Source organism: Prosopis cineraria, unplaced genomic scaffold (assembly GCF_029017545.1).
Source record: "Prosopis cineraria cultivar Desert tree isolate PC_DT_omini unplaced genomic scaffold, ASM2901754v1 PC5, whole genome shotgun sequence".
Classification (NCBI taxonomy): Eukaryota; Viridiplantae; Streptophyta; class Magnoliopsida; order Fabales; family Fabaceae; genus Prosopis; species Prosopis cineraria.
In genome coordinates, this window is record NW_026555336.1 from 33,639,558 (window position 1) to 33,662,791 (window position 23,234).

General features: G+C 32.8%; 4 protein-coding genes across 5 annotated transcripts; 2 read left to right on the plus strand and 2 right to left on the minus strand.

Moving 5' to 3' along the window:
• The first annotated feature begins 604 nt into the window (after window positions 1–604).
• LOC129312077 (myb family transcription factor PHL8-like) lies at window positions 605–2,621 on the plus strand. 2 transcript variants are annotated; one of them, XM_054954642.1, is made up of 6 exons: window positions 605–1,035; window positions 1,136–1,212; window positions 1,319–1,376; window positions 1,480–1,555; window positions 1,655–1,721; window positions 1,814–2,621. In XM_054954642.1, exons 1-6 carry the CDS (start codon window positions 903–905, stop codon window positions 2,393–2,395), a joined length of 993 nt encoding a protein of 330 aa, XP_054810617.1. In that variant the 5' UTR covers window positions 605–902; the 3' UTR covers window positions 2,396–2,621. The 2 variants fall into 2 exon arrangements, with proteins under 2 accessions (XP_054810617.1, XP_054810618.1); XM_054954643.1 differs by lacking the exon at window positions 1,136–1,212 and having other exon boundaries at window positions 608–1,035.
• Window positions 2,622–2,977: 356 nt separating this feature from the next.
• LOC129312078 (E3 ubiquitin-protein ligase MPSR1-like) lies at window positions 2,978–4,132 on the minus strand. Its single transcript, XM_054954644.1, has one exon. It carries the CDS (start codon window positions 3,839–3,841, stop codon window positions 3,173–3,175), a length of 669 nt encoding a protein of 222 aa, XP_054810619.1. The 5' UTR covers window positions 3,842–4,132; the 3' UTR covers window positions 2,978–3,172.
• A 3,183-nt stretch (window positions 4,133–7,315) lies between these two features.
• On the plus strand, window positions 7,316–9,305 carry LOC129310852 (protein DMP8-like). Its single transcript, XM_054952759.1, has 3 exons — window positions 7,316–7,440; window positions 8,110–8,193; window positions 8,619–9,305. The coding sequence occupies exons 1-3, from the start codon at window positions 7,316–7,318 to the stop codon at window positions 9,235–9,237; spliced, it is 828 nt and encodes a 275-aa protein (XP_054808734.1). The 3' UTR covers window positions 9,238–9,305.
• Window positions 9,306–10,220: 915 nt separating this feature from the next.
• On the minus strand, window positions 10,221–15,925 carry LOC129311869 (beta-1,3-galactosyltransferase GALT1-like). The gene is given in 9 exon segments (XM_054954338.1): window positions 10,221–11,426; window positions 11,707–11,814; window positions 12,100–12,279; window positions 12,351–12,479; window positions 12,779–13,060; window positions 13,161–13,333; window positions 13,336–13,383; window positions 13,475–14,608; window positions 15,730–15,925. Coding segments are annotated over 8 exon segments (1,920 nt in total). The 5' UTR covers window positions 14,256–14,608; window positions 15,730–15,925; the 3' UTR covers window positions 10,221–11,207.
• Window positions 15,926–23,234: the final 7,309 nt, after the last annotated feature.

Here is a 23,234-nt window from a genome sequence, read left to right on the forward strand (position 1 = left end):
ACGTGACATGCATACTTGGTAAGCGATCACTCTTCGATGAGATTGTAGGGTGAGATCCTTAATGTTTGGATTATCTTAGAAATCATGACGTGTTTGTTGGTCAGTTTTCCATGTCTTGAACAAAACAAGAAACGCATTATTATGGATATTTTGATTAGAGGTTTTGTATTTTATGAGACTGCTGATCGGTTCTTTTTAATAATAGCATGCTTTCTTTATAGAAAAAAAAATGATATCAGGAGGCTCTGGGTCCGAAAATCCAATCCTAGATTCTTTGATTCCTCTATCTCAACGTGGAACAAGAAGAATCTGCCAACCGCATCACACAAATAAAACCTTCTGGTAAACAAAAATCAAAGTGAAAGAGAGGAGGAAGAATAAAAATTCCACAGCAGCATAACCATCATCAAGTTACAATTTTTTCTTTCCTGGAAAGCTTCTCATAGAATTAAGAAAGTTGCGTCGGTTATTCATCATGGTGGGCCTACCAGTTTCAGAAGGGAATCAAAGAGAAAACACCAAGATAAAAACAAACCACATACTTTTTCTTTTTTATTTTTCTCTTCTTTTAAGACTCAAAATTGAACTGCGCTATCTTTCTTTGTTTTTGTTGCATCAGAGAGATTCTAATTCTATCCCTCTTCTTTCAAGTCAAAGAATAAAGAGTAGGGAGGGAGAAAAATTTAAAAAAAGAGAAAGTTTTATATAAATGGGATAAGAGAGAGAAGAATAGCCATAATAGATAATGGCATATATTCCCCCAACAAAACCCCACTTATGTTTCCTGATATGGAGGGAAGAGAGAGAGAGAGAGTAGGACATTCCAACATCTCAAGTCTATAAAGAGGAGAATAGCCACCATAAACTGACTCATGCCTAAAAGGATCAGAAAATAAAAGCAAATGGATCTGCAAAACTTGCAAAATCAAAGTATGCATTTGGTTCTTTCCGCTGATGCAAAGCCAAGGCTGAAATGGACTCCTGAGCTTCACCAACGATTTCTTGATGCCGTTAATCAGCTTGGGGGTGCTGATAGTGAGTATAGTGTGTATATATATTCAAGCTTAACCACCTCTTCAGTATTGTTTTTCCCCCTTTTGAAACTAAACTTTAGAATTCAACACTACGTGAGCAGAGGCAACCCCTAAGAGTCTTTTGAGAGTGATGGCTATTCCAGGACTTACTTTGTACCACCTGAAGAGCCACTTACAGGCATTCCCCTATTTGTGCAATGATTGTATTGTATCATTATTTGCTTTTTTTGATGCATCTACAAATCAGGAGCTAAATCTTTTTTGTTTTCTGCTTCTGGTTACAGAAATTCAGACTTGCAAAAGACCAGCAACTAGAAACCTGCTGTGACAGAAAACAAGAAGGTTATCTATTGCAATAGTTCTAGTTTAAAAGTAGTCACAACATGATTGATGATTCTCTCAAATGGTATAGAGCGCCTATTCTCTAATGCTCTATTTGTTGCAGAATACAGAGAAATCCAGAGCAGTGTTAGCCATTGCAAAAGGGAAATCTGCGTTGGGACTCAGAATCAGATGACTGAGTAATGGCCAGAAACTGATCGTATTTGACCGTTCTTTCTTATCTTTTTTTATGAATTGGATGAAACTGATATTGCCTATGGCATATCGTTGATCAAAAGCTTGCAGATAGCACAGGCTCTCCAAATGCAAATGGAAGTACAGGGGAAACTTTATGAACAACTTGAGGTAGCAGCACATATGATCTAAACTTGCATCTATTTGAACTCTTGCTGAAGCAAATGGACATGTCAATAATCAATAAAGATTGAAACTTTCAGGTGCAGAGGCATTTGCAGCTTCGAATTGAAGCTCAAGGGAAGTATTTACAGTCAGTGCTCAAGAAAGCGCAGGAAACACTTACAGCATACAGCTCTTCTTCCACTTCTGATACAAAACTTGCAAAAGCTGAGCTTTCTCGGTTATTGTCCATGATCAACAATGCTTGTCCAAGTTCTCCGATCTCAGAACTAACAGAGACAAAAGTGTTGAGTTCTAAGGAGGGGAAGAGGAAACAAAGTAGAGGGATTATGTGTTCAATGGAAAGTTCTTTGACATCTTCTGAGAGCTCTGGCTTAAAGGAAGAAAAGCAACGCAGGGATGAAAGAGGAGACCCTCAAAAATCTAATTCTACCACTTCAGTTGAACTTCAATTAATGGCCATTCGTTCAGTGGATGAAGCATCAAATGGCGATGCAAGTGATGAATCTAGTGGGAGAAGGAGAAGTGGAGGAACCAGTTATGATGGCGAAACGTGTGCTAAAAAGCAGAGAAAAATTGAGCTGTCAGAAATGCCCGACTTGAACAGGCAATACCAGAATGATGTTGATTCAAATTCCAAGGCTATTGATTTGAATCACTGATAAATGATCAGTCCTGGCTTTCAGGAACCATGAAACCAGATGAGTTCCTTTCCTTATAAAACATATGCCAAAAAGAAAAAAGAAGCCATTTTAGAAGAAATAGTGCTTATAAACCATGTATTTTATATGATGAAAGGGGGAAAAAATTGAATCCCGTATAGCGTCATGATAGGCATAGCGCATGTACTGGCTAGTTTCCTCTATGCTACTGGGCAGAGATTTGTTATGGGCTTAGTTTATATATTACAAATGCTTATAATAAAACTTGTGAACATCAAGAAAAACCAATAGCAAAATCATGGCACTCCAAAACACGTGAAGCTGTGAAACTCCACCAAATCGGGTCATAGATCAACTGAGAAACCGTGAGTTTATATATAGTTCAGATTGAGAAATAATCATCGCGTTCCTCTCATCACAAACCAATAAGCTTCTAGGTTATGATACTACATGTGATTGCTGTTCCACGCAAATTTGGAGCTCCTCTTCCCTCAGACACTTAAAAGATAATACTCAAATGATTGTTTCCTTTAGCAGCACAATCTTCTTTAGTGTATAAGCTTGAACAAAGGTTCTGATTGATTTTATTTGGGCAAACTCTAGTTACCAGATTCATTAGAATAACATCGATCTAACCCTAGCACTCAATATACAGCAGAAAATATCATGAGTTTATTTATATCCACAAAATTTGATCAACACAACTTTGTAAATGTACCTGTACAGATTCTATCTACAAATGAAAACCTACCCCGAAAAAAAAAAAAAACTTTTTTGCTAATTCTCTACCTCAGAATCACCTCTTGGACTTGATGAAGGATCACTGGAATTATCAGAAGGAGCTTGGTTCGTATTCTCACTTCTAAAAGAAAAGCTCACCCAAACTTCTCTGCCAACCCTCCTTCTCTCTCCTCCTCGTTCTTCTTCATCTATCTTGCCCACTTCTTTCTCACCCACAGGCATCTGGTATCTACAAACAGGGCAAGATCCATGAATTCGCAACCACTTCTCTATACAATTTTGATGAAACTTGTGCTGACAAGGCATCTCTTTCGCTACCCCACCAACCTCCCATTCCTCCAAACAGATCACACACTCGCCGTCTTCGTCTTGTCCGATTTCCACGCTCGTCATCGCGTCTATAGACTCCTTCGACGCCGGCGGTTGCCCGTTTTTCACATCCAGTTCGTGGAACAGAGTCTCGAGGCTCGAAGTACCGTCAATCACCACCATGCCTTGCGTAAAGGGGTTGATCAAGACGACTCTTTCACCATGGGTATTACTATTTTCTGAATTTGTGGTTTCTTGATCCAGGTCTTGACTGTCTCGTCCGGGATAATCGGTGGAGAAGCCTAAGATGAAGGGTAAGAACACAGAAAGGTCTCTGAATGTGAACAAGCTTTCAAAGAGGGACGAATTCTCAGAGACATCAGATTCAGAAGCCATTGATTGAGTTGGGAGTGAAAATAGTCTTCTTCCACAGGAAAAAGTAGGGGAGAGAGAAAGAGAGCACTGAACAGTAGATTATGAATTGCACAGTGACGAAGAAACAAGGGAGGATGCTAGGGAAGAAGGAAGAAGGAATTAAGGGAAATACAGAGAGGGTGATCGCCCTCTGAAGCTGGCGGAAGGACCTGGTAGCTGAACACGGAGGCGCATGTGTCGGAACTGTTATGACATAATTTTCTTATGTCTATCTTCTATCCAGTTTCAAGTTTCTTCTAAATGCTTCCAATTATCATCCGAGGGAAAGTTGATTAAAGAAATAACTATACATCAAACCCCATCTAAATTTCTAATCTAACATTTTTTAAAATAAATCAATCATTTAATCTTTAAAATTTTAATTTAATTATAACTTAATTTTTAAATTTTAACTCAATTTTTATAATTCATGATTCAATCTCTCAACTTTAATTTTTATAATTTAATAATTTTAATTATTTAAATATTAATTTTAATATTTTAAAAAATAAAATTATAAATATTAAAATTATTTTAAAGTTTTAATTTTTATGAAAATTAAAAAAATTTAATAATTTAAAATATTAATATTAAATTTTAACATAATTTTACTTTTAAAATATAAAAATAAATATTTAAATAATTAAAATTATAAGAATTAAATTATAAAAGTTAAAATTGGAAATTGAGTTGTAATCAAATTAAAATTATAAAAATTAAATTATAATAAAATAAAATTTAAAAATTAAATTATAATCAAATCAAACTTAACGACCACATTATTAACTTTTCTCATTTTTTTATGACCCTCACAAACAAGTGGACATTTGATGTGCGGTTTATTGCGTCCGCACTCGGATGAGCACTTCATGCTCATCAGACGTGGCTCCATCTGGGACTTTCATTTTATTTTAAAATGATATTTATTATTCACTTAAATTAATTTTTAAGTATTTTTAAATATTGTGATTATAAATATAAAAATTATAAAAGATTTAATATCAAATATATACTATCCATGTATCTAAATAGTTAATTTATAAAATTTTTAATGTTAAATTTAATTATTTAAATTATATTTAAATTGTCCAATATGCATTTGAATAGTTAAATTATAAAATTATAAAAAATTTTAATTTTAAATTTAATTATTTAGATTAAATTTGTATATGACTAATTAGTAATGACTAAATTCATTAAAATTTTGTATATTTTTATATTTTTTTATTTTAATAAATGTAAAATAAAAAAATTAAATTTGGATGATCCAATCTCGCCATGTAATGAGTAACATAGTATTTATTTCATCCATATTTAATATTAATTTTTTTTATAATTTTTATATTAATAAACACAATATTTAAAAATTAATTTTTTAGGCAAAAAAATTAATTAAATGAATAGCAAAAATTATTTCAAAATAAAATGAAATGCGTTCGCGTGGTTTATTCAGCTATTGAAAATTCTAAAACATATTAAAATCACTAAACAAAAAGGAAAGCAAATAACACGTGGCTGATATTTTTATCTTCTCAAGAAGAAGAGCGATCCATGGTCCTTTCTTTCTTTCTTTTTTTCTTTCTTTTTTTTCCTTTCACCGTAGCGATCCATTGATGGCTGATTGACACATTTGGAATAACTTTTTTTTTTTTTCAAAAAACATAAAATCAATGGAGAAATTTTCCTCTTTTTGCATTTTAGACATGTATTTGCAAAAGGTTGATTGGTTATGAAAGGAATTATTTACAGGGAACGTCTTCAATATCAGTGAATCAATAAATATATAGAATTCAAATCATATTTGACATTTTATTAATTTCTTCATTTAAAAAACATGACACTTTTACCTGTTTTGTAAATATTAAAAAAATAGTTAAAATTAATTCATATAATCGATATAGTAAAAACTTATCATTACTTGTCAAGATTATTTTCTAATTAAAATCAATCTTTCTTGAATAAGTTTAATTAATTTATTTCTTAAATAATATCTCTTTACAATATAATTAATAAAGAATACTCCCTCCATTAGAAAATGTAAGGCATTTTAATTAAATCTCACCCCCTCATAAAATAGTTACTTACTTTTAAACTAATTTTATCTTTTCATATTTATCTCACTAGATACTTTATAATAAATATAAAGTCATTATCAATAAGGGTACTTTTGAAAAAAAAATGCAATGATTACACCTCGAAAGTCTAAAAATGCCTTACATTTTTTAACATCCAACTCCTCAAAAAATGCCTTATATTTTTTAGCAGAGAGAATATCTATTAACAGGGTTAGATTTAGCAAAAGGAGCTAGTCTCTTATAATATAATAAACTAAGATTTGAATTTCTTTTAAAACAGGTGCTTATACTTAATATACAATCATGTCTTAAACATGATTACTTCTAATTAAAAAAAAATGTGAGTCTTTATAAGAATAAAGGACATTGGTCAGATTACAGGAGTCTTTATAAGAAGTGTTCCTGTAGATTGGTCATGGGAGTGCCTAGATACATGGTGCTTTTGAAATAATTTTGCAGGTTTAAAAGAAGCGTCCAGAGGCATTATGCATGTGAGAATTATCTTCAAGAGGAAAGCCTAGCCTGGGAAAATATCTGGGTTCATATGTTGATGGAGTTGTTAATTAGTAAGAGTGTTACTTACCAAGAAATCTTGGACAAAATTGTTAGGAAACTTCAATGTTAGAGAGCTTCTTCACTCTCTCAATTTGCAAGGATGGTGTTGATTAAATCGGTTATTTCTTCGTCACCTGTTCTCCCTTTATCCTTCTATAAATTGCCAAAATATATTTGTCATAAGCTTGACGTGAAAACGGTTGATTTTTTCTAAGGTTATCAAGGTGATTCAAAGAAAATGCATTTTTTGAATTGGGATGAATTATGCAAACTTAACGATCAAAGTGGTTAGGGGTTTAGAAAGACTCAGTTTTTTAATCAAGCACTACTTGCAAAGTCTGTTTGGAGATTAATTCAATCGGATGATTATTCTCTCTTATCTTTAATTTTGAAACCCAAGTATCTTTATAACCTTGAAGAGCGGATTAATAATAGATCTTTAGAATCCTTCTATCTGAAGGAAATTAAAGAAGCTGCTGATAATGTTGTTAAAAATCTCTGATGGAAAGTAGGAGATGGTTCAAAAATAAACATGTTTGGCCATTTTTTGGTGGCCAATTGAATGCTGATAGCCTTTTATTGCATAATCAAAACAAGTGGAACAGGGATTTAATTCTGCATTTCTATGATAAGGAGATTGCAGAAAAGATTTTCTTGACTCCTTTCTCCATTACAGGGGTTAGTGATACTCTTATTTGGAAAGGTAATTTTGAGGGTCTTTTTCAAAGTTAGTAATGCCTATAAACTCATGATCAACCCCCATCTTCATATAAACTCTAGTGACAAATTCAGGAAATATATCTGGAGAGTCCCTTTGAGGGATGCAATGCCTGTTTCTCAAACTCTTATCCATCATCACCTTCAAATTGATCATGTCTGTTTTCTTTATGGAAATAACACAGTAACAAGAGAACATGTTTTTCAGGACTGTGTCATTGCAAGAGCAGTCTGGTTTGTTTCTCCTTCAAACCTCAGATTGACACATGAACTGGTGATTTCAATGGTTGGTTGAAGGATGTGTTTATGTTCTTAGATACAAATGGGAACATTTATTTTTTTTCTATCCTTTATACAATTTGGAGAAGTAGAAGCTGCTTGGTTCATTAAGGTTTGAATGTTTCTTCCCAGGCTATTTTAAGAGATCTTGACTTTTCGCCATCAGGCTTCTATAATCGAAGATAACACTGATTAAAAGTTAGGCCTATCAGACTTGATTTTCTTGGTAATCTGAGGAGTTAGTGATTGGCAAATTATCTTTTATATAATTTCCAAGGCAAGAGGTTGTAATAGAATTATCATACACCCTTGTATATTGTTTCAAAACAATTTCATTTGATTGATTTTTAGGCTACCTATCGTTTATCTCAATGACAACTACTTGCCTCAATCGTGGAAATTAGGGGACTCCTTTATTTTATCAGCAATATTGGCCCTTGTGAGCATGTGAAGAATTATAGCCTAAAGATCTCCGCCAACAAAAGTTTAATCCAAGCTCTGATGAATTTTTCTCCACTTGTTGGTTCTTGTGCTCTTCTTAGTTTGTTTAGGTCTGTAAGTTTTCAAGCATGTGTAATTTTGCTGTTTTTTGTTTGTGTTTTCTCTCCTTTCGTTTGCTTTTAGTTTTGTATTTGTGGCATGTTTGTATTTTGGTTGTTGTTTCGCCTATTACAAAAAAACACAGAGGAAAGCCCAGCCCGGGTCCAGGTTTGTTTCTTGTAATGGAACATCATGTTCTTGCAACACAGATAATAAAATAAAATGTGTTAGGTGGATGTATGTCCAAACCCAATTAATTCTTGTACTTCATATTAATTGGGTTTTTAATATTTTCGTCACATATCAAAATACAAAATAAAATGGTAAGGATTCTTTGTACATGAGGCCTTAAACCCAACGGGGATTTGGGCAAAAACAAAAAAACAAAAAGAAAACCAAACTGTCATGCTGGCCTTCTTAGCGTGGAAGAGTTAGTTAATGACCGTTGGGAAAAGAAATGGTTCAAACTTCAAACTTTGGTGTAAGTTGTTCAGCCCAATCCCTTTCTCTTTAAAACCGATCCTCCTTTATCCAATCCTCTCAATATCAAACCAGAGGGTCTCATGCAACGATGGATGACAAACCCCATCAAGAACAAGATCATGCGGGCATCAGAATCTACACCACCACCCTCCACGAAACGACGTCTTGGCCGACAGGAAAGGAAGCAAGAGACAAGCAATGGCCAAGGGCATGCAGAAGACCATATCCAAAACCTCAATGCTCGTCAACTTCCTCCCTACCGGCACCCTCCTCACCTTCGAGATGCTCCTCCCCTCCGTCTCCCGCAACGGCGACTGCTCCGCTCCGGTCACCACCCTCATGATCCTCGTACTCCTCGGACTCTGTTGTCTCTCCTGCTTCTTCTTCCACTTCACAGACAGTTTCAGGGGCTCTGACGGCAAGGTCTACTACGGGCTCGTGACCCCGAGAGGGCTGGCCGTGTTCAGGCATGGTTTGGGAGAAGAGGTTCCGAAAGACGAGAGATTCAAACTTGGGTTCACCGACTTTGTACATGCGATCATGTCCGTGATGGTTTTCTTGGCGATTGCGATGTCGGATCACAGGGTGTCGGATTGTGTGTTTCCTGGGCACGTTAAGGACATGGAACAGGTTATGGAGAGTTTTCCTCTCATGGTTGGAATTGTCTGCAGTACTTTGTTCTTGGTGTTTCCCACTACTAGGTATGGTGTTGGCTGCATGACATCTTGATAGTTTTTGTTCATTGTTGACATCTCATTTCTCAATGACGTAAGAAGTGTTTGTGTAAGAGATCTATTTTTTTCCCGTTTTATTTTAGTATAAAAAATGTTTGTTAAATTTGCAGTTATATGGCCTCAAAAAACTGTCGTTGCAGTTTTAAATAGATTAGATTAGATGTTTTATGTTTAACACTTGCCATATCTTTTATTTTGTTGATGTCAATAAAAATTGATTAATCTTTGCCGTCATAGCAAGCTAAGAACAAAATCATAATATCATAATTCAATACCGTATGAGGAATGAATTTATATTTTCATACGATGCAAAAAATTAATTTTTATAAAATAAGCATTTTGTTTTTTTCCAGTAAATTGCAATATGTATTTATCTAGAGATGTTAAAGCAATTAAAGCAGTATAATTTTGATAGCATGTTTTAAATTAAAAAAAAAATACTACCTCTGCTAAAAATGCAAGCAAGGCATTTTTAATTGAATCTCATTCTCAAATAAAGTAGTTATTTATTTTTAAATTAACCTATCTTTCATATTTACCCCTATTTAATAAAGTATTTCATCCTAAAAATATAAAGTAATCTATTCAATAGGAATATTTTTTTAAAAAAAGGTAATGATTACATCTTAAAAGGTTTAAAAATGCTTTACATTTTTTAACATTCAACTCTTCAAAAGATGCCTTACATTTTTAAATGAAGGGAGTATATATATATATATATATATTTTTTTTTGAATGCACGAAGAACATATTCCACTAACAGCAGAATCTAACATCCCTGGAGTATTGACGGAAAAAAAAGGGCATACTTTTCCAATTAAATTACAATATAAATAAAAATTGAGATTTAAATCCTCAATCACTTGCTTAGTTAACAAAACCCCCTACCACTTGGGTTAATCTAAGTTGATTAAATTAATTAAATATGATTTAAATAAATGATGATAATAATAGAGAAAGAACAATGAAGAAAAGAAGTTAATAGTAAAGAGAATAATACTTGTGATATGCGTCATGAAAGAAAGAATTCAAAATTTGAAGTTCCTCGCTTACCTGTCCTGAATCTAACCAAAAAAGTGTAGTAGATTTCACAGATCTTACATAACCTATCTGGGATCCAGATCCTCACAGAAGCAGCGTCCCTCAACGTCCCAAATCTCAACCCTTCATTCAATATTCAATGTATCATATTTTGTCACATCATCTCATATAAAAACAATTTTACTTTAAAAATTAATTCTTTCATTAAAATAATTTTTTATTTCATTTTTTATTTTAAAAACTTGTTCTAAAAAATTACTCTACAGATTTTCACAAAAGAACTCATAATCCAACTTATTCAAACTCTAACTTGACTTATTTAATAAAAATATGTTTAAAAAAAAAGCTACAGAGTAAGTTAGACTTTAAGCAAGTACTTACAGCCTGATTTAGTCAAACTCTGACATGATCTATTTAATAAAAATTTGCAAAGTGAGTCAACTATAAGTAGATACTAATGGTCAAACTTGTTCAAACTCTAGCCTGATCTATTTAAAAAAAAAATTAAAGAGAATTTTTTTTAGAACAAGTTAAAAGAATTAATTTTTAAAATAAAATTATTTTTATATGAGATGATGTGGCAAAATAAAGGACATTGGATATTTATTGAAGGGCTGAGATTTGGCATGCTGAGGCACGCTGCTGCTGAGAGGATCTGGATCCAACTTATCCGCTACTGGGGTGCGGCTCTAAACTCTATACAAGAATCTCCCTCCCTCCCTCCCTCCCTCCCTCTCTCTCTCTCTCTATCTACAAGGGACAAATTAATCTAATCTTCACTAGAATCTTGAAAGAAATTCTGAGCAAAAATATACCCTACAACTACTTCCAAATCCTAATGATCTGTTAACAGGCTAGTCATTTCAGTGTCGTTCTGTGGGTTACTTACGTTGAACGTTACATTCTGGTCTGTCAAGTTTGGAATCATCTTCTTCTATCACCACAGCACTGTGCGCCTTTTCCTTGTTGAAGCTTCTGCCACAGACACAGCATCTCTCTTGGTCCTTGATAATGTGCAACCACATAACCATCCTTGCAGCCCACGTTATTAACTCTGTCGTCATTCTCGTACCGAATTTCTAGACCTTCCTTCTTCATCTCCGATATCCAGATGCCCATTGCCACGTCTTCTAACTTGAACATCTGCTACACAGCGTTTAAATTGTTGAGGTACCCAGCTATTAATGTAGTATCAAGTACAAAACATGTCCTTGACCTTTCCCAATTTTTTAGCGCACACAATGTAACAATTTGGCAGGCAAGGAGCCGGCGAAGAGTGAAAACTCATCAAAGTGTGTTTCAAATAATAAGGTCCGCGTCACACTAATTTGAATAAGTTTTTATTTGCCTTTTGCGCCAGTCAGTTTTACAAATACTGGATGCTAAAATTTATCTCTAACCACGAGTAATAGATCCCACATACCTTCAAATGGCCCTCTCTGTATTTCCGGTATACCGTCCTTGCTACATCATGTGAGATGACATAGCCTGGACCATGTGCCCATGGGGGATAAGATGCTTCAGGCCATTCCTGTGACATAGCAAACAACAAAATACAAAGACGTCAGATAAGAAAACAGCAAAATCTGTTAGGTATTCTTAGAAGGGGGGAAAGAGATAAAAGAAAAGACTATTTATACCCAAAATCCAGCTGTTTCGAACATAAAAAACAGAAAATAGAAGTCCTGAGTTGAGCAGAAATTAGCAATATAAACCTATATTATACTTTGATCCAAGAGATCTTACAAAAGCTTGTGCCCATTTATACAAGTTAGAATTCTGTTATGCTCGGAATCTAGTAATGTAATAGATTTACCTCGGGACTGATGTGCCACTTGCTATCTGTATGACGGTGAGGATGAGAATCTGAATTGATGAGACCATAGAGTAACCCAGTTGCCACATTGATTCTATTTAATGAAGCAAGCACTTCATCCACACGAACAAACGCATCATCATCTGTCTTCATGACAAACTTTGCTGAAACAACCTCTGTCTGTCATAGAGGTGAGAACAATGAGACGAAGGAAGCAATCTCCCAGTCAAAAGTAGAAGGCGAGACATTACCCCATATATGCAAATTGCTAATGTTTTCCAGGTGATAAGGCCGTAGTAGTCAACAAATGGCATCAGTTGTATGTCTCCATAAGTCTCTGCTTCTTTCCACAGTTCTTCATTAACTATTTGGTTTTTATGCTGCATCGTCTCCAAGAGAAGACAAAACTCAGCAACGTGCTAATAAGCACAGAAGTCTAAATAGAAAACATAAGATAACATATAGGCTTGAAAAGAAATGCTCTCCAACAACAATTGTGTAGATCTTACTGTGGCTAAATTATGAGCAGCCTATGCATTATTAATCAGACAAGCACTAAATTTGAAGACTATTTCACAAAACAACTGAAAGAAAATATAATTCAATTTCAGGATTAATGAAAGCATTCCTACGTCAACAAATCTTAGAATCATGCATGCCGATCAGAAGAAGCACCCACCAAACCAACAAAGAAGCGCACTGCAGTTTTGGCTGATCGGACTGCATCATACTGCATCCAGGTCCTCCTAACAGCCATCCTGCGCTTAAAATTATTGGCTGTAGAGAAAACACCAATGAGGAGATCCAATGGCCTTTGCACAGGTATAGGTTTTGATTTCAATGATTCTAGATCAATGACGTGCTCTGAATCTTCAGATGTGGGCAAACCACTGGCAAGAACAGAAACAAGCTTGAGGTCTCCAGAAATTCTCATCTCACTAACAAGCCATGGCTCCAAAGTCTGCAACATTTAGTTCAGTCAGTAAATAAATCAGAAGCTACAAATATTTAATCCTCAAAATTGAAAGAAGGAAACCAAAAAGAAGCAAGAGAGGCAGTACTTCACGAAAAGCAAATGATGTTATGTGCTTTCCATCAACTGTCATCTGGATTCCCTCTGATCCCACTCTAAGAGTTGCAGCAAATGGATAACCTTGCTTAAACGGAAAGTATGTTCTATTTTTTGATCGTTCATCAGTCACGAAAATCTCCTAGAGGTCTTGGGGATGGAAAATTGGTTTGTGTTCCTCCCTACAATCCTATTGCACTGCTCCAACTCATCAACTGGATAAAGAAACAGCAACGTCAAGAACAAAACCAAAGAATGAAATTTAGATATCTTTCGCCTGGACAAACTAGATTAATATCTTTTCACCTTTTGTAATCTTTTCTGGAGTAGGGGATGGGCAACGCTCCTCTTCTCCCCAATCATGAGCTACTGTCCAGGTGTTTTGGACGATGACAGGATCTTCAGTAATTTTATCACCGTGAAGCCTGACATTATAGTGCAAAATAACTGGTGGGTCAGGCTCCCCAGGAAGTGGCTCTCCTGTCAAGTCAATCCGAAAGTTTCCAAGAAGACCATTTGGAATGCCAATGATAGTGATGGAAGAACCCTGTGTCAGGCCACAAGGAACTCGCAATTTATAACTATTATTATCATGCTCTGTGAAATTCATGTTATTTAGAAAATGAGGACATTGTTTCTCTTTCCTTCTCCCATTTAGACTGTCATTTACACCACCTTTTCTTTCTTCTTCAAGTGAGGATATAAGATTTTTCCATACACCCACAGCTTCCTTGATAGCTTCTGCTGCATTAGGTAAACCCTGAGTATTATCAAGCAAGTGATTTAATTGGTTCCATGTCTGCAGAGCTTGTAGCCCTTCCTTGGTGAAGTTGCTCTTAGAGAAGAGGCTGGACAGTACAACATCAGCAGAAATCGCATGAATAGCACTCTCTCGATTTTGAATGGCAGGTGAAACCTCAGGATTTATCCATTGTAGAGGATTAGAACCATTAACAATGACAGTTATATTCTGATAACCTTCCCCAATAGGGTTTTTCATAAATCCATATCTAAGGAACAGTAGCGTGAACAACATAAACGAAGAGGCAATAAGAACTCCACCATACCATTTCTTCATTTTGATCATCACATGAGCAAATCCATAGCCCTGGACCTCAATTTCATGGCACTTGAGCAGGACACAAGACTAGTACGAAACCAACCATGAACATAAGAGTAACTTTTTATTTATTCTTGTTGAATAAACAAAAGTCAGAAGTCAATGATAACTGATGCCATCTGAAGCAAAAGGTAAACTCTTATCAGACTGTAGGAAAAATACTGAGGAAAACTTTTACTTAATAGAAGTGTAATATTTGTTTCCCCCCTCCTAGCTAAGTACCAAAAACCAGGGATTACAAGCCTGTTCTGGGCTTAGATATCCACTTTCAGAGTTAATTGTAATTGGAGGACACATCAGATGCAGTTACCATATTAGACCTGCATTCAGATCAATAAGGTTGTCAAAAATTAGCTTTTAAAAACCATAGCTTATATGCATGCAACAGCCCAAACAATATTTTTTGCCAACGCTCAACCACGCACTAGAAGCATATACAACCTCTATTTACCACACATTCAGCAAAGCAAGAAGGGTATATACTCCATTTAGATAGTCTATAAAGCACCTTTAATGAAAGGCAGAAATATAACAGGAACTATATTAATTGGTCAATAGGTTAAAAGAAAAGGGTTTAAAGAGGAAGATCCCCAGTACATATTATATAACTAATACCAAGTACATCAATAATCAATTTCATAAAAAAATGAAACGCGTCACAGCTTTTCTTCAAACATAATTCAGATTTAGATTAATCACTGTTTCAGCGGTTGGTTTGCTAGCATCAACTAAGAAAATCATTTGTATATAAAAGTGTCTGCTATTCTTCTTCATCAACAAATTATTTGCGATTCTGGTAAAAAAAAAAAATATTTGCGATTTAGTTCGAACCTTAACATAACAAAAGTATCGACTTTATCGGTTTTTTTTCCAATTTGGTGTCAAATCTGCCAAATCGCTAATAAGAAAAACTATCATTTTGTGAGAGGGCGGGGGCCATGGGAAACCGGATTTCCAATGTGAGCTTGCTTCCTCAAATCTCGCGTTTGTTTTAATTTTTCCGATTTGCATGCTCAAAAACAGTCCAAATCTTCAGAAAGTAAAATATAATATTCCGTCACTAATTTTTTCCCAAAAGAATTTAAATATGAAAACGAATTATTCTACATAGCAATGCTAGCATCTATCTTAGTCACAGTAACTGGAAAACATGTATCTATAGGTCCTCGAAAACCAAGCAGAGTTGAATATAGAGCAAAGTAAACCAAAGTAAGGACATCAAAACTCAGATCGAACGCTTATAACGAAAGAACACCATAAAGAAACAACTGACAATCACTAAGGAGCTGAGAAACAGAAAAACTAGGAAGAATCGAGGCAGAATTATCCTGTATCATTCGACAATACAAAGCAAGAAAAGCGCAGAGAATTGAAGCAGAAACAAGAATCATGAGGCACAAAGAGGCAGCGTCAAGTAGTTGAGAGACGAAATCTCGCATACCAGGTGAAAATTTCTCGGGAAAATGCAGGAAAGTGAAAGGGAGAGAAATCGAGTAGGGAGTGGTTTTAATGTGAGTTTATGAAGCCGCAATTCTTCAGGTTGTCTTCTCATCAAACGAGGAACACTTTGGTCCTGGTCCCCTTTCAGCACCAAGGAAAAACCAGAGACATTTCATATAGTGCTCATTCAACTTCTTCGCCGCGTTCCGTTCTACTCCTATTTATTTATTTATTTATTCTTTAATTAAAGAAAATGTCAGCTTTGAATTTTGATATTATTTTATTGATTGATAAGTTTTCAATTACAGATTGGAAATTTATCTCGTGGCGGTCTCTTAATGGACCTGAAGACGGACGAGAATAGAACTCTTTCTTTTAATTTATTTTTCTAATTTCTAATTTAAGAGTTGAATTCATTGAACTATTCTAAAATGGAAATAGTGTTCTGTTAAAAAGGTAAAAGTTAAAAGATTCACCCAATCCAAATCCATGAAACTGTCTTTTTGAAATCATTTAAAATTTATCCAAATTTTGTATGCAACTGTCTATACTATAATATTCAGTTTCGTTAGATCAAATTTAAGCGTTACTTAATAGACTCAATTAAAGATAAGTATATAACTATCTCAACGTGATCCAAAAAGTAAACAGTAATAAATAAAAAAGGGTATAAAATCATGGGCAAATAAAAAATAAAATTTTGAAAAAAGAAGAACGTGTTGACGGTTGTTTGTGGGAGATATAATGGTGGGCAAAGTCGTAGTTGGAATTTTATGGTGTTTAGTTGAATAGTTGGCCGGCGGGCCGGACATGGTAAATGTCGTTTTGACTTAACGACAAAGCAAAAGTGTCGTTTGTATTGCAATGGATGCCGAGTAACTTTCAAAGCTGGAGAGGTCAGTGACAGATCGGCATCGTAGTAAACGACTTGCGTGATTTTTAATTTCACAATTTTATTAGTGGTAATAGTTGTGGTAAGACATATAATAAATGTCAGTCTCAACAGTGTGTCTTAGAAGGCTTGCCTTGGATTTTTTTTTTTTTTTAAGTTCAAATGTTAATGTCAGTCTTATGGTTAATTTTCGTGTTTTCCGGTTCTTCCCCTCTTCTTTTAACATCTGGCATTTCTTATTCTTAGCGAGGTGTCGTCGTCGTCGTCGTCATTATAATAATAATAATAATACTTTTAGATTCCTTATTTTACTAATATATTGAGTTATTGACTACTAATCAAAAAGTATATTAAAATTAAGAAAAAACATAACTTTGCACTTTTTTTTTCAATCATGTGGGATGGAAAGAAATGTTTATAGTTAGCTACAAAGTTTATTTTATATATTGTAGGAAGTTTCATTTTGTTATTACTGAGAGTTATTGGTACCATTTTATATGGTTGGAATAAACTAACATTAAATTTTGAAATATCAACTAATCAATCATATTTTATAGCATTAGAAATAATATTTTATATTAAATTTTTTATTGCTTTTGCCATCAAATTGTCGGTGATGCCCTTAAATACATGGTTACCAAACACTCATAGAGAGACACATTATAGTATTTGTATGTTTTTAACTGAAATTTTATTGTAAATGGAAGCGTATGGATTGATTCAAATTAATGTAAAATTATTACTCCATGCTCATTCTTTATATTTCTTTTACAACAATAAAAAAAAGTGTAAAAATTTATAATAAAATTCAAGTGAAATGTAGGATTTAAAATTATATTTTTTTTTTAAAATTTAATGCGTTTGAAGTTTCTTTTTATAAATAAATGCCAAGGTCAAAGCGAGAGAGAGAGACCCCTAAACTTGGATGAAAGCATGGTGCTACCAAAAGATCTAATCAGTCAGTGAAGAATGCCAGATCACATGGGATCCCATTCCAGGCTGAAAACTAATTTTCTTTCTTTCTTTCTCCTTTCGTTTCCTTTCCTTTTTTTTTTTTTTTTTTTTGGTCAGAAAGCAAACCACTTCCATAAGACCACAAGGAAAAAAGTCAACAGCAACCAAAAAAAAAAAATGCAAGGGGACGAAAAATACACCAGCAGAAGAAAATAACAAACAAAGCTAGGAAAACGAACAGTAAACTAAGAGAAAACAGGAAAAAAAAAAAAATCAGCCAATTTCCAGATAAAGATCGGCATTAGAGGTCTGCTTAGTGGATCGGCTCATAACTGATTATCATTAATTATGTTCAATAAAAAAATTAATATGAATTTCTTTATAGTTTTTCTTTAATCTTGAATCAAGTCTTTATAGTTTATTTTATTTTAATCAAGCTTTTATAGCTTAGTCGATTAAATGTGTTAATCTTTAAAGTTTAATATTATTAATGAGTGATTAACTTTCTCAAACAAAAACTCTTTTTAATTTAAAATTAAAAAAAGTGATTTGATACAATGTTTATATTTTTATCATTTTTTTATGAAAATTCCATAAGTACAAAAAATTATTTAGAAGCTAAGACAGCCTAATTATATAGATTATGAGCGATAAAAATTATGTACATAATTATTAAGCTATATAATCTTTTAATAAAAGTATAAAAATTCTTAATTTAATTTTTTGAAAGAAAAAATTCAATGATTTTAACTTACAAAAATTAACATATTTAATTGATCAAATTATAAAAGCTTGATTGAAATAAAATAAATTACAAGGACCTAATTCAAAATTAAAAAAAAACTAAAAAAATTTGCAGATTAATTTTCTCAAAATAAAACTTATCATTATCAGTTTGAATTGTTCAAATTGATTTTAGAGGGGTTAGATTGTTAAATATTTTTTTGTTGGTATAATGTAAGTTGGTTAAAACTATCTCATCATATACTCCCTCTAATTTATTCTAACTATAGGACCTCTTCAACTAATTCAACAAACTTTAAAAAAAAGAGAGAGAGAGAGAGAGAAAAATCACATTAAAGTCCCACCTAATTAAGTTAACTTCAATTAAGTTCCTTGAATTTGTTTAACTACTGAGAGGTCTCAAAGAACTTGGGTGTTATTTTTAACGCATATGAAAAAACGAAAATTCCTTCTAAGTGATAAAAAAAAGCTGAAAAAAAATCCTGTCAAATCTTATTATCATCACTTTTCTCTCATATAAGCCACTTGTTGAAGTTTTCTTCCCCATGAAATTTGTCACAACTCAACTCTCCCTCCTCCATGTCTTGCCACCTCCATTATCGTCATCACTCTTCTTATGCTTCTCACTACTCCTTCCCTCTCTCGCGTCTTTGTGTTTCTTCCTCTCTCTCCTCCTCAACTCCTCCAGAATCACCATGAATATGAAGCCCTCTTCCATTCCCCATTTATAGTCCAACTCAGACCAACAAGTTTCCCCCTCCATTGATGCGCTTCTTAAGATTCGACATCACCTATCAAAGTCAAGGCAAGTCATTGTGACATTGTAGTAAGATGATTCAAATACAAGACTCCTAGGGTGGTTACATTAATGTCCAAATGTGGAGATTGAGGGAGGATTCTCCTCTTTGACAATTTTATGAGGGCAAGAGGGGTGATCAAAAGGAGGAGGGCTAATGTGATTAAATAAATAGTCAAGCTCGCCAAAGGAGGAGGTGGTTGGGGTGATTAGAGTCGGTAGCAGAAGGGCGGGTTGCGGTGAGATTGACAGGGAAGCCAAAGGATGGAAGCATGGTGTGTGGAGGGAGAAAGTGGTAGCTGTAGGAACAGAATCAAGAATGAGACCCATCCTCGATCCATGAAAGAATACAAGCAGACAAGAAGAACATTCTTGTTGTCATTGAAGGCTAGAGGATTTTAATGTAATTGCAACAAAAACTAGTTTACTTGGGACTTAGTAATAATTTATATATTTCATGAGACTTTAGGGTAATTATAATCATTGTGAGGGATTAGATAATAATTCTCCCTAAAAAAAATACTTCTTTTCAACCACAATACTGAACATTTCCTAAAAGTCCTACTTAGTTCAAAATATAGGACATTGAATAATTCTTATAATTATTTTTTACTATACTTCTACTTCATTTATTTTTTTTAAAATAATGTATTAGAATTTTAATTATCATTATCAAAATACTTATATAAAGTAGTTAATGAAGGTAAAATAGGAAATGTGTAAAATTTCTTACAAAAAATTAAAATTTTAACTAACATTTTTTAAAAATTATGAATTAATTACCAGTAACTTATGTTTTTGGTAAGTTGAAGTAGTAATTAAATTAATTATTTCTAATTAATACTGAGAAAACTACAATTGCCTTCAATGTAAATATTTCTGCAACGCTTTGACTTGTGATGAAACGTACAGCCCATCCATTGGTTTTTTTTTTTTTGGGTCAAAGCGTACGGCCCATCTTTTTATTTTAAAACAAAATTTTTGTCAAAACGTCCCGCCCATCTTTATTGCATATAATTATCGAACGATTGATCAACTAGGAAGGAACAAAAAAATTTGCTTTTTTTATTATAAGAAAAAACTAGGGAGGAACAAAATTACGAGTTCATTTTTATATATTTTATAGTACTAAGGATTACACGCATAATTTGGATTTTAACAAAATTAATCTGTAAGTCTTTATAGTTTTTAAAATTTTAAATTAGATCCATATAATTTATTTTATTTTAATTGAGTTCTTATAATTTGATGTATTATATATGTGTAGCCCAAACAATATGTTAACTCTTGAAAATTAAAATTAATAATGGATTCTTAAATTTTTCAAAAAAAATATGTTTAGAGTTTATAGAAATTTTAATTTAATATTTTTAGTCAATAAAAAATAATGATTTAATGCACTTTTAACATTTTTATTAAGTTTTTATGAGAACTATATACTATAAAAAATATTAAAATACAACCTAATTATATAAATTTTGAGTTATTAAAATTATTTAATTAATTCTAAAGTTATATAATCATTCAATAAAAATATAAAAGTTCTTAATTTTGTCTTTTTAAAGAAAAAAATTCAAGAATCTTAATCTTCAAGGATTAAAAATTTTAATTGATCAAAATTATAAGGGTTCAATTAAAATAATATAAGAAAAAATTACACCTATGTCCTATAAAAGAGAATTTACTACTGAAAAATCTCATAAAATTTATAAAATACTCTCATGTTTTAAATTCTATGCATTTGCAGCTTGCAAAAGGAATTTACAATTAGGTAAGGACATTAAATATGGAATGAGCTTTGAAATTATAATGGAAAGATTTGTGATGGAATTTTCATTGCAAATGCTATTACAAAATTAGAATAAGGTATCCTAAAAATTAGCAACAGATCTTTGTTAGTAAATTTGTTGCTAAATTATTTCTAATGATTTAGCAATAAAAATTTTAGTGTAAAAAATGTTTCATTTCTAAACTTTGTTGGTAAAATTATTTTTGATGGTTTGCCAATAGAATTTTTATCCACGGAATGTTTCATCACTAAATTTCATAGATAAATTAGTGACAAAAATTTATTATATCATTAATTCACTATTTTTTTTAGTGTGAATACCATTAATGAGGGGTTTAGAGTTAATCCTAATTTTAAATAATCAAGTTTAAGCTAATGAAGGTAGCAAGTAGCGATTATTAAGTTTACTGGAAGCCAAATAAACTAATGGAAGTTAATTTTGGGACTAGTTAGGCTTAATCATACTTAATAATGGGTCAGGGCTTAATCTTGATAAGGGAGTTAATTAATGATGATTAATCATTAATGCTATTTTGCGAATTATGATTGTAAACTGATTGTGCTTACCATGACAGATTAGGTGTCTTGAGTTGGACACAATGAGGCAAGTGATCTTTGTATCATAAGCCATGGTGAAGAGATAATTTAACTGTGATGGTTGTTTTTAATCTTGCTAAATGATTGTTTTACTCCTAAGTGATTGTTTTCTCAATGCTTTTCTATTTTCCATGCTCCCGTGCAACTTTTACACTTTGATGTTTTAAAGAAATACCTTTTATAACCTTCAAATATTTTTGAGATTCTTATTTAAAGGTTGGTCTTTATTTTTGTAGTTATATTTCAAAGCCATGGTTGATCCTTAAATGCGTTTAATTTGGGTTAATGACGGGTCATTACATTAATTACAGCCATGAAAGAAAATGCCTTGTTCAACTTGTGAGAGAAGCTCTTGTTAAAAAAATGATAGGACGGAAAAGGTTTTTCTTTTTTTCTTTTTTTTTGGGTGACACTGGAGGAAAAGATTTATGTCTTTAGAATTTATACAATGCACGTCCCACCTGGGTTTGTAGGCAACAAATTAATTCTTTTTTAATGTTATTTTGATAAATAGGTTCAATGATTATTAACCCACTCGCTCGTCAGATTGATGTAATAAACCATAAGGAATATATCCTGGATTAAATAAAATAAAATGTTTATTTATAACTTTTTAAATTGCTATATTTGCAACTCATTTTTCAGTAAATTTTTTTTACACGTAATTGTTATTAAATTAATAATCCTTAATATATCGTGGTGGTGATTCTCTTTTAAATATATCAGAGATGTGAAAGGCGAAGTAGCTAGCAATGCTTTGACAATTGTTAACTAAATCATCAGTTTATTATAATTAAGCAAACAGTTTAATTATTTGAAGCTTGAAACATCTTAAAGCACGAAGTTACTACACAAGTTATTTCTAGACCTGATGGTGCAGTTAAAAACAATGGAAGTGATTGGGTTTTTGGTTTCAATCTAACTTTGGGAAATTTCTCCTTGCTATTACTAAAATTGTTGTTATTATTCAAGGCTTGAAACTTTGCTCACGGAGGGGATTTTAATGTGTTAAGTGTTCACATATGGCACTGAAGCAAGAATCTTCTTGCTCCTTTGGATTTAACAAATCATCCTTTTAGAGATGTAATTGATTATGCTAAATTTCTTTTATGTAATTGTAGTTATGTTTTTTTTTTTTTTTGTCTTTTATGTTTAGAGAGGAAAATACTTGTACCTAGCTGTTAGCTATGCGTGATCTTGATTTATTAGAGTTTTTTATATGTTTTTATCAACCCTCACCTTAGTGTTGGAAGGCAGTGGATAATAATAAAAGATGATCATTTTTTATGTATTATTCATAATTTTGATTGGTTAATGGTATTTCTTTAGATTCAAAATTTTTTAACATAACAACAGAAATCGATGATGAAGGCACAAAGAGCCCAATAACTATATTACCTTATATAGAACTAGGTTAGAAACCCTAATGCTGATAAAATGATTAAAATATACAAAAGAATAACAATCTTAGACATAAAATATCTCCATACAGTGTAATTGGTTCAGGATCATGAGAGGGTATTGGGTCATCTCCTTTGGACTGCAACAGTAACCTATTGGGCTTAACACTTCGACAATTACCAATTCAACACAAAGTGGACTCCAACTCAATACTTAAGCAAGTTTAACAAGGATCTGGATTCTGAACAAAATAAAGAAATAAATAAAAAGGATCTGGATCACATGCAGCATTTTTGGTTAAGCGAATGGGAAGTAGGGCGATCTAACTATTCA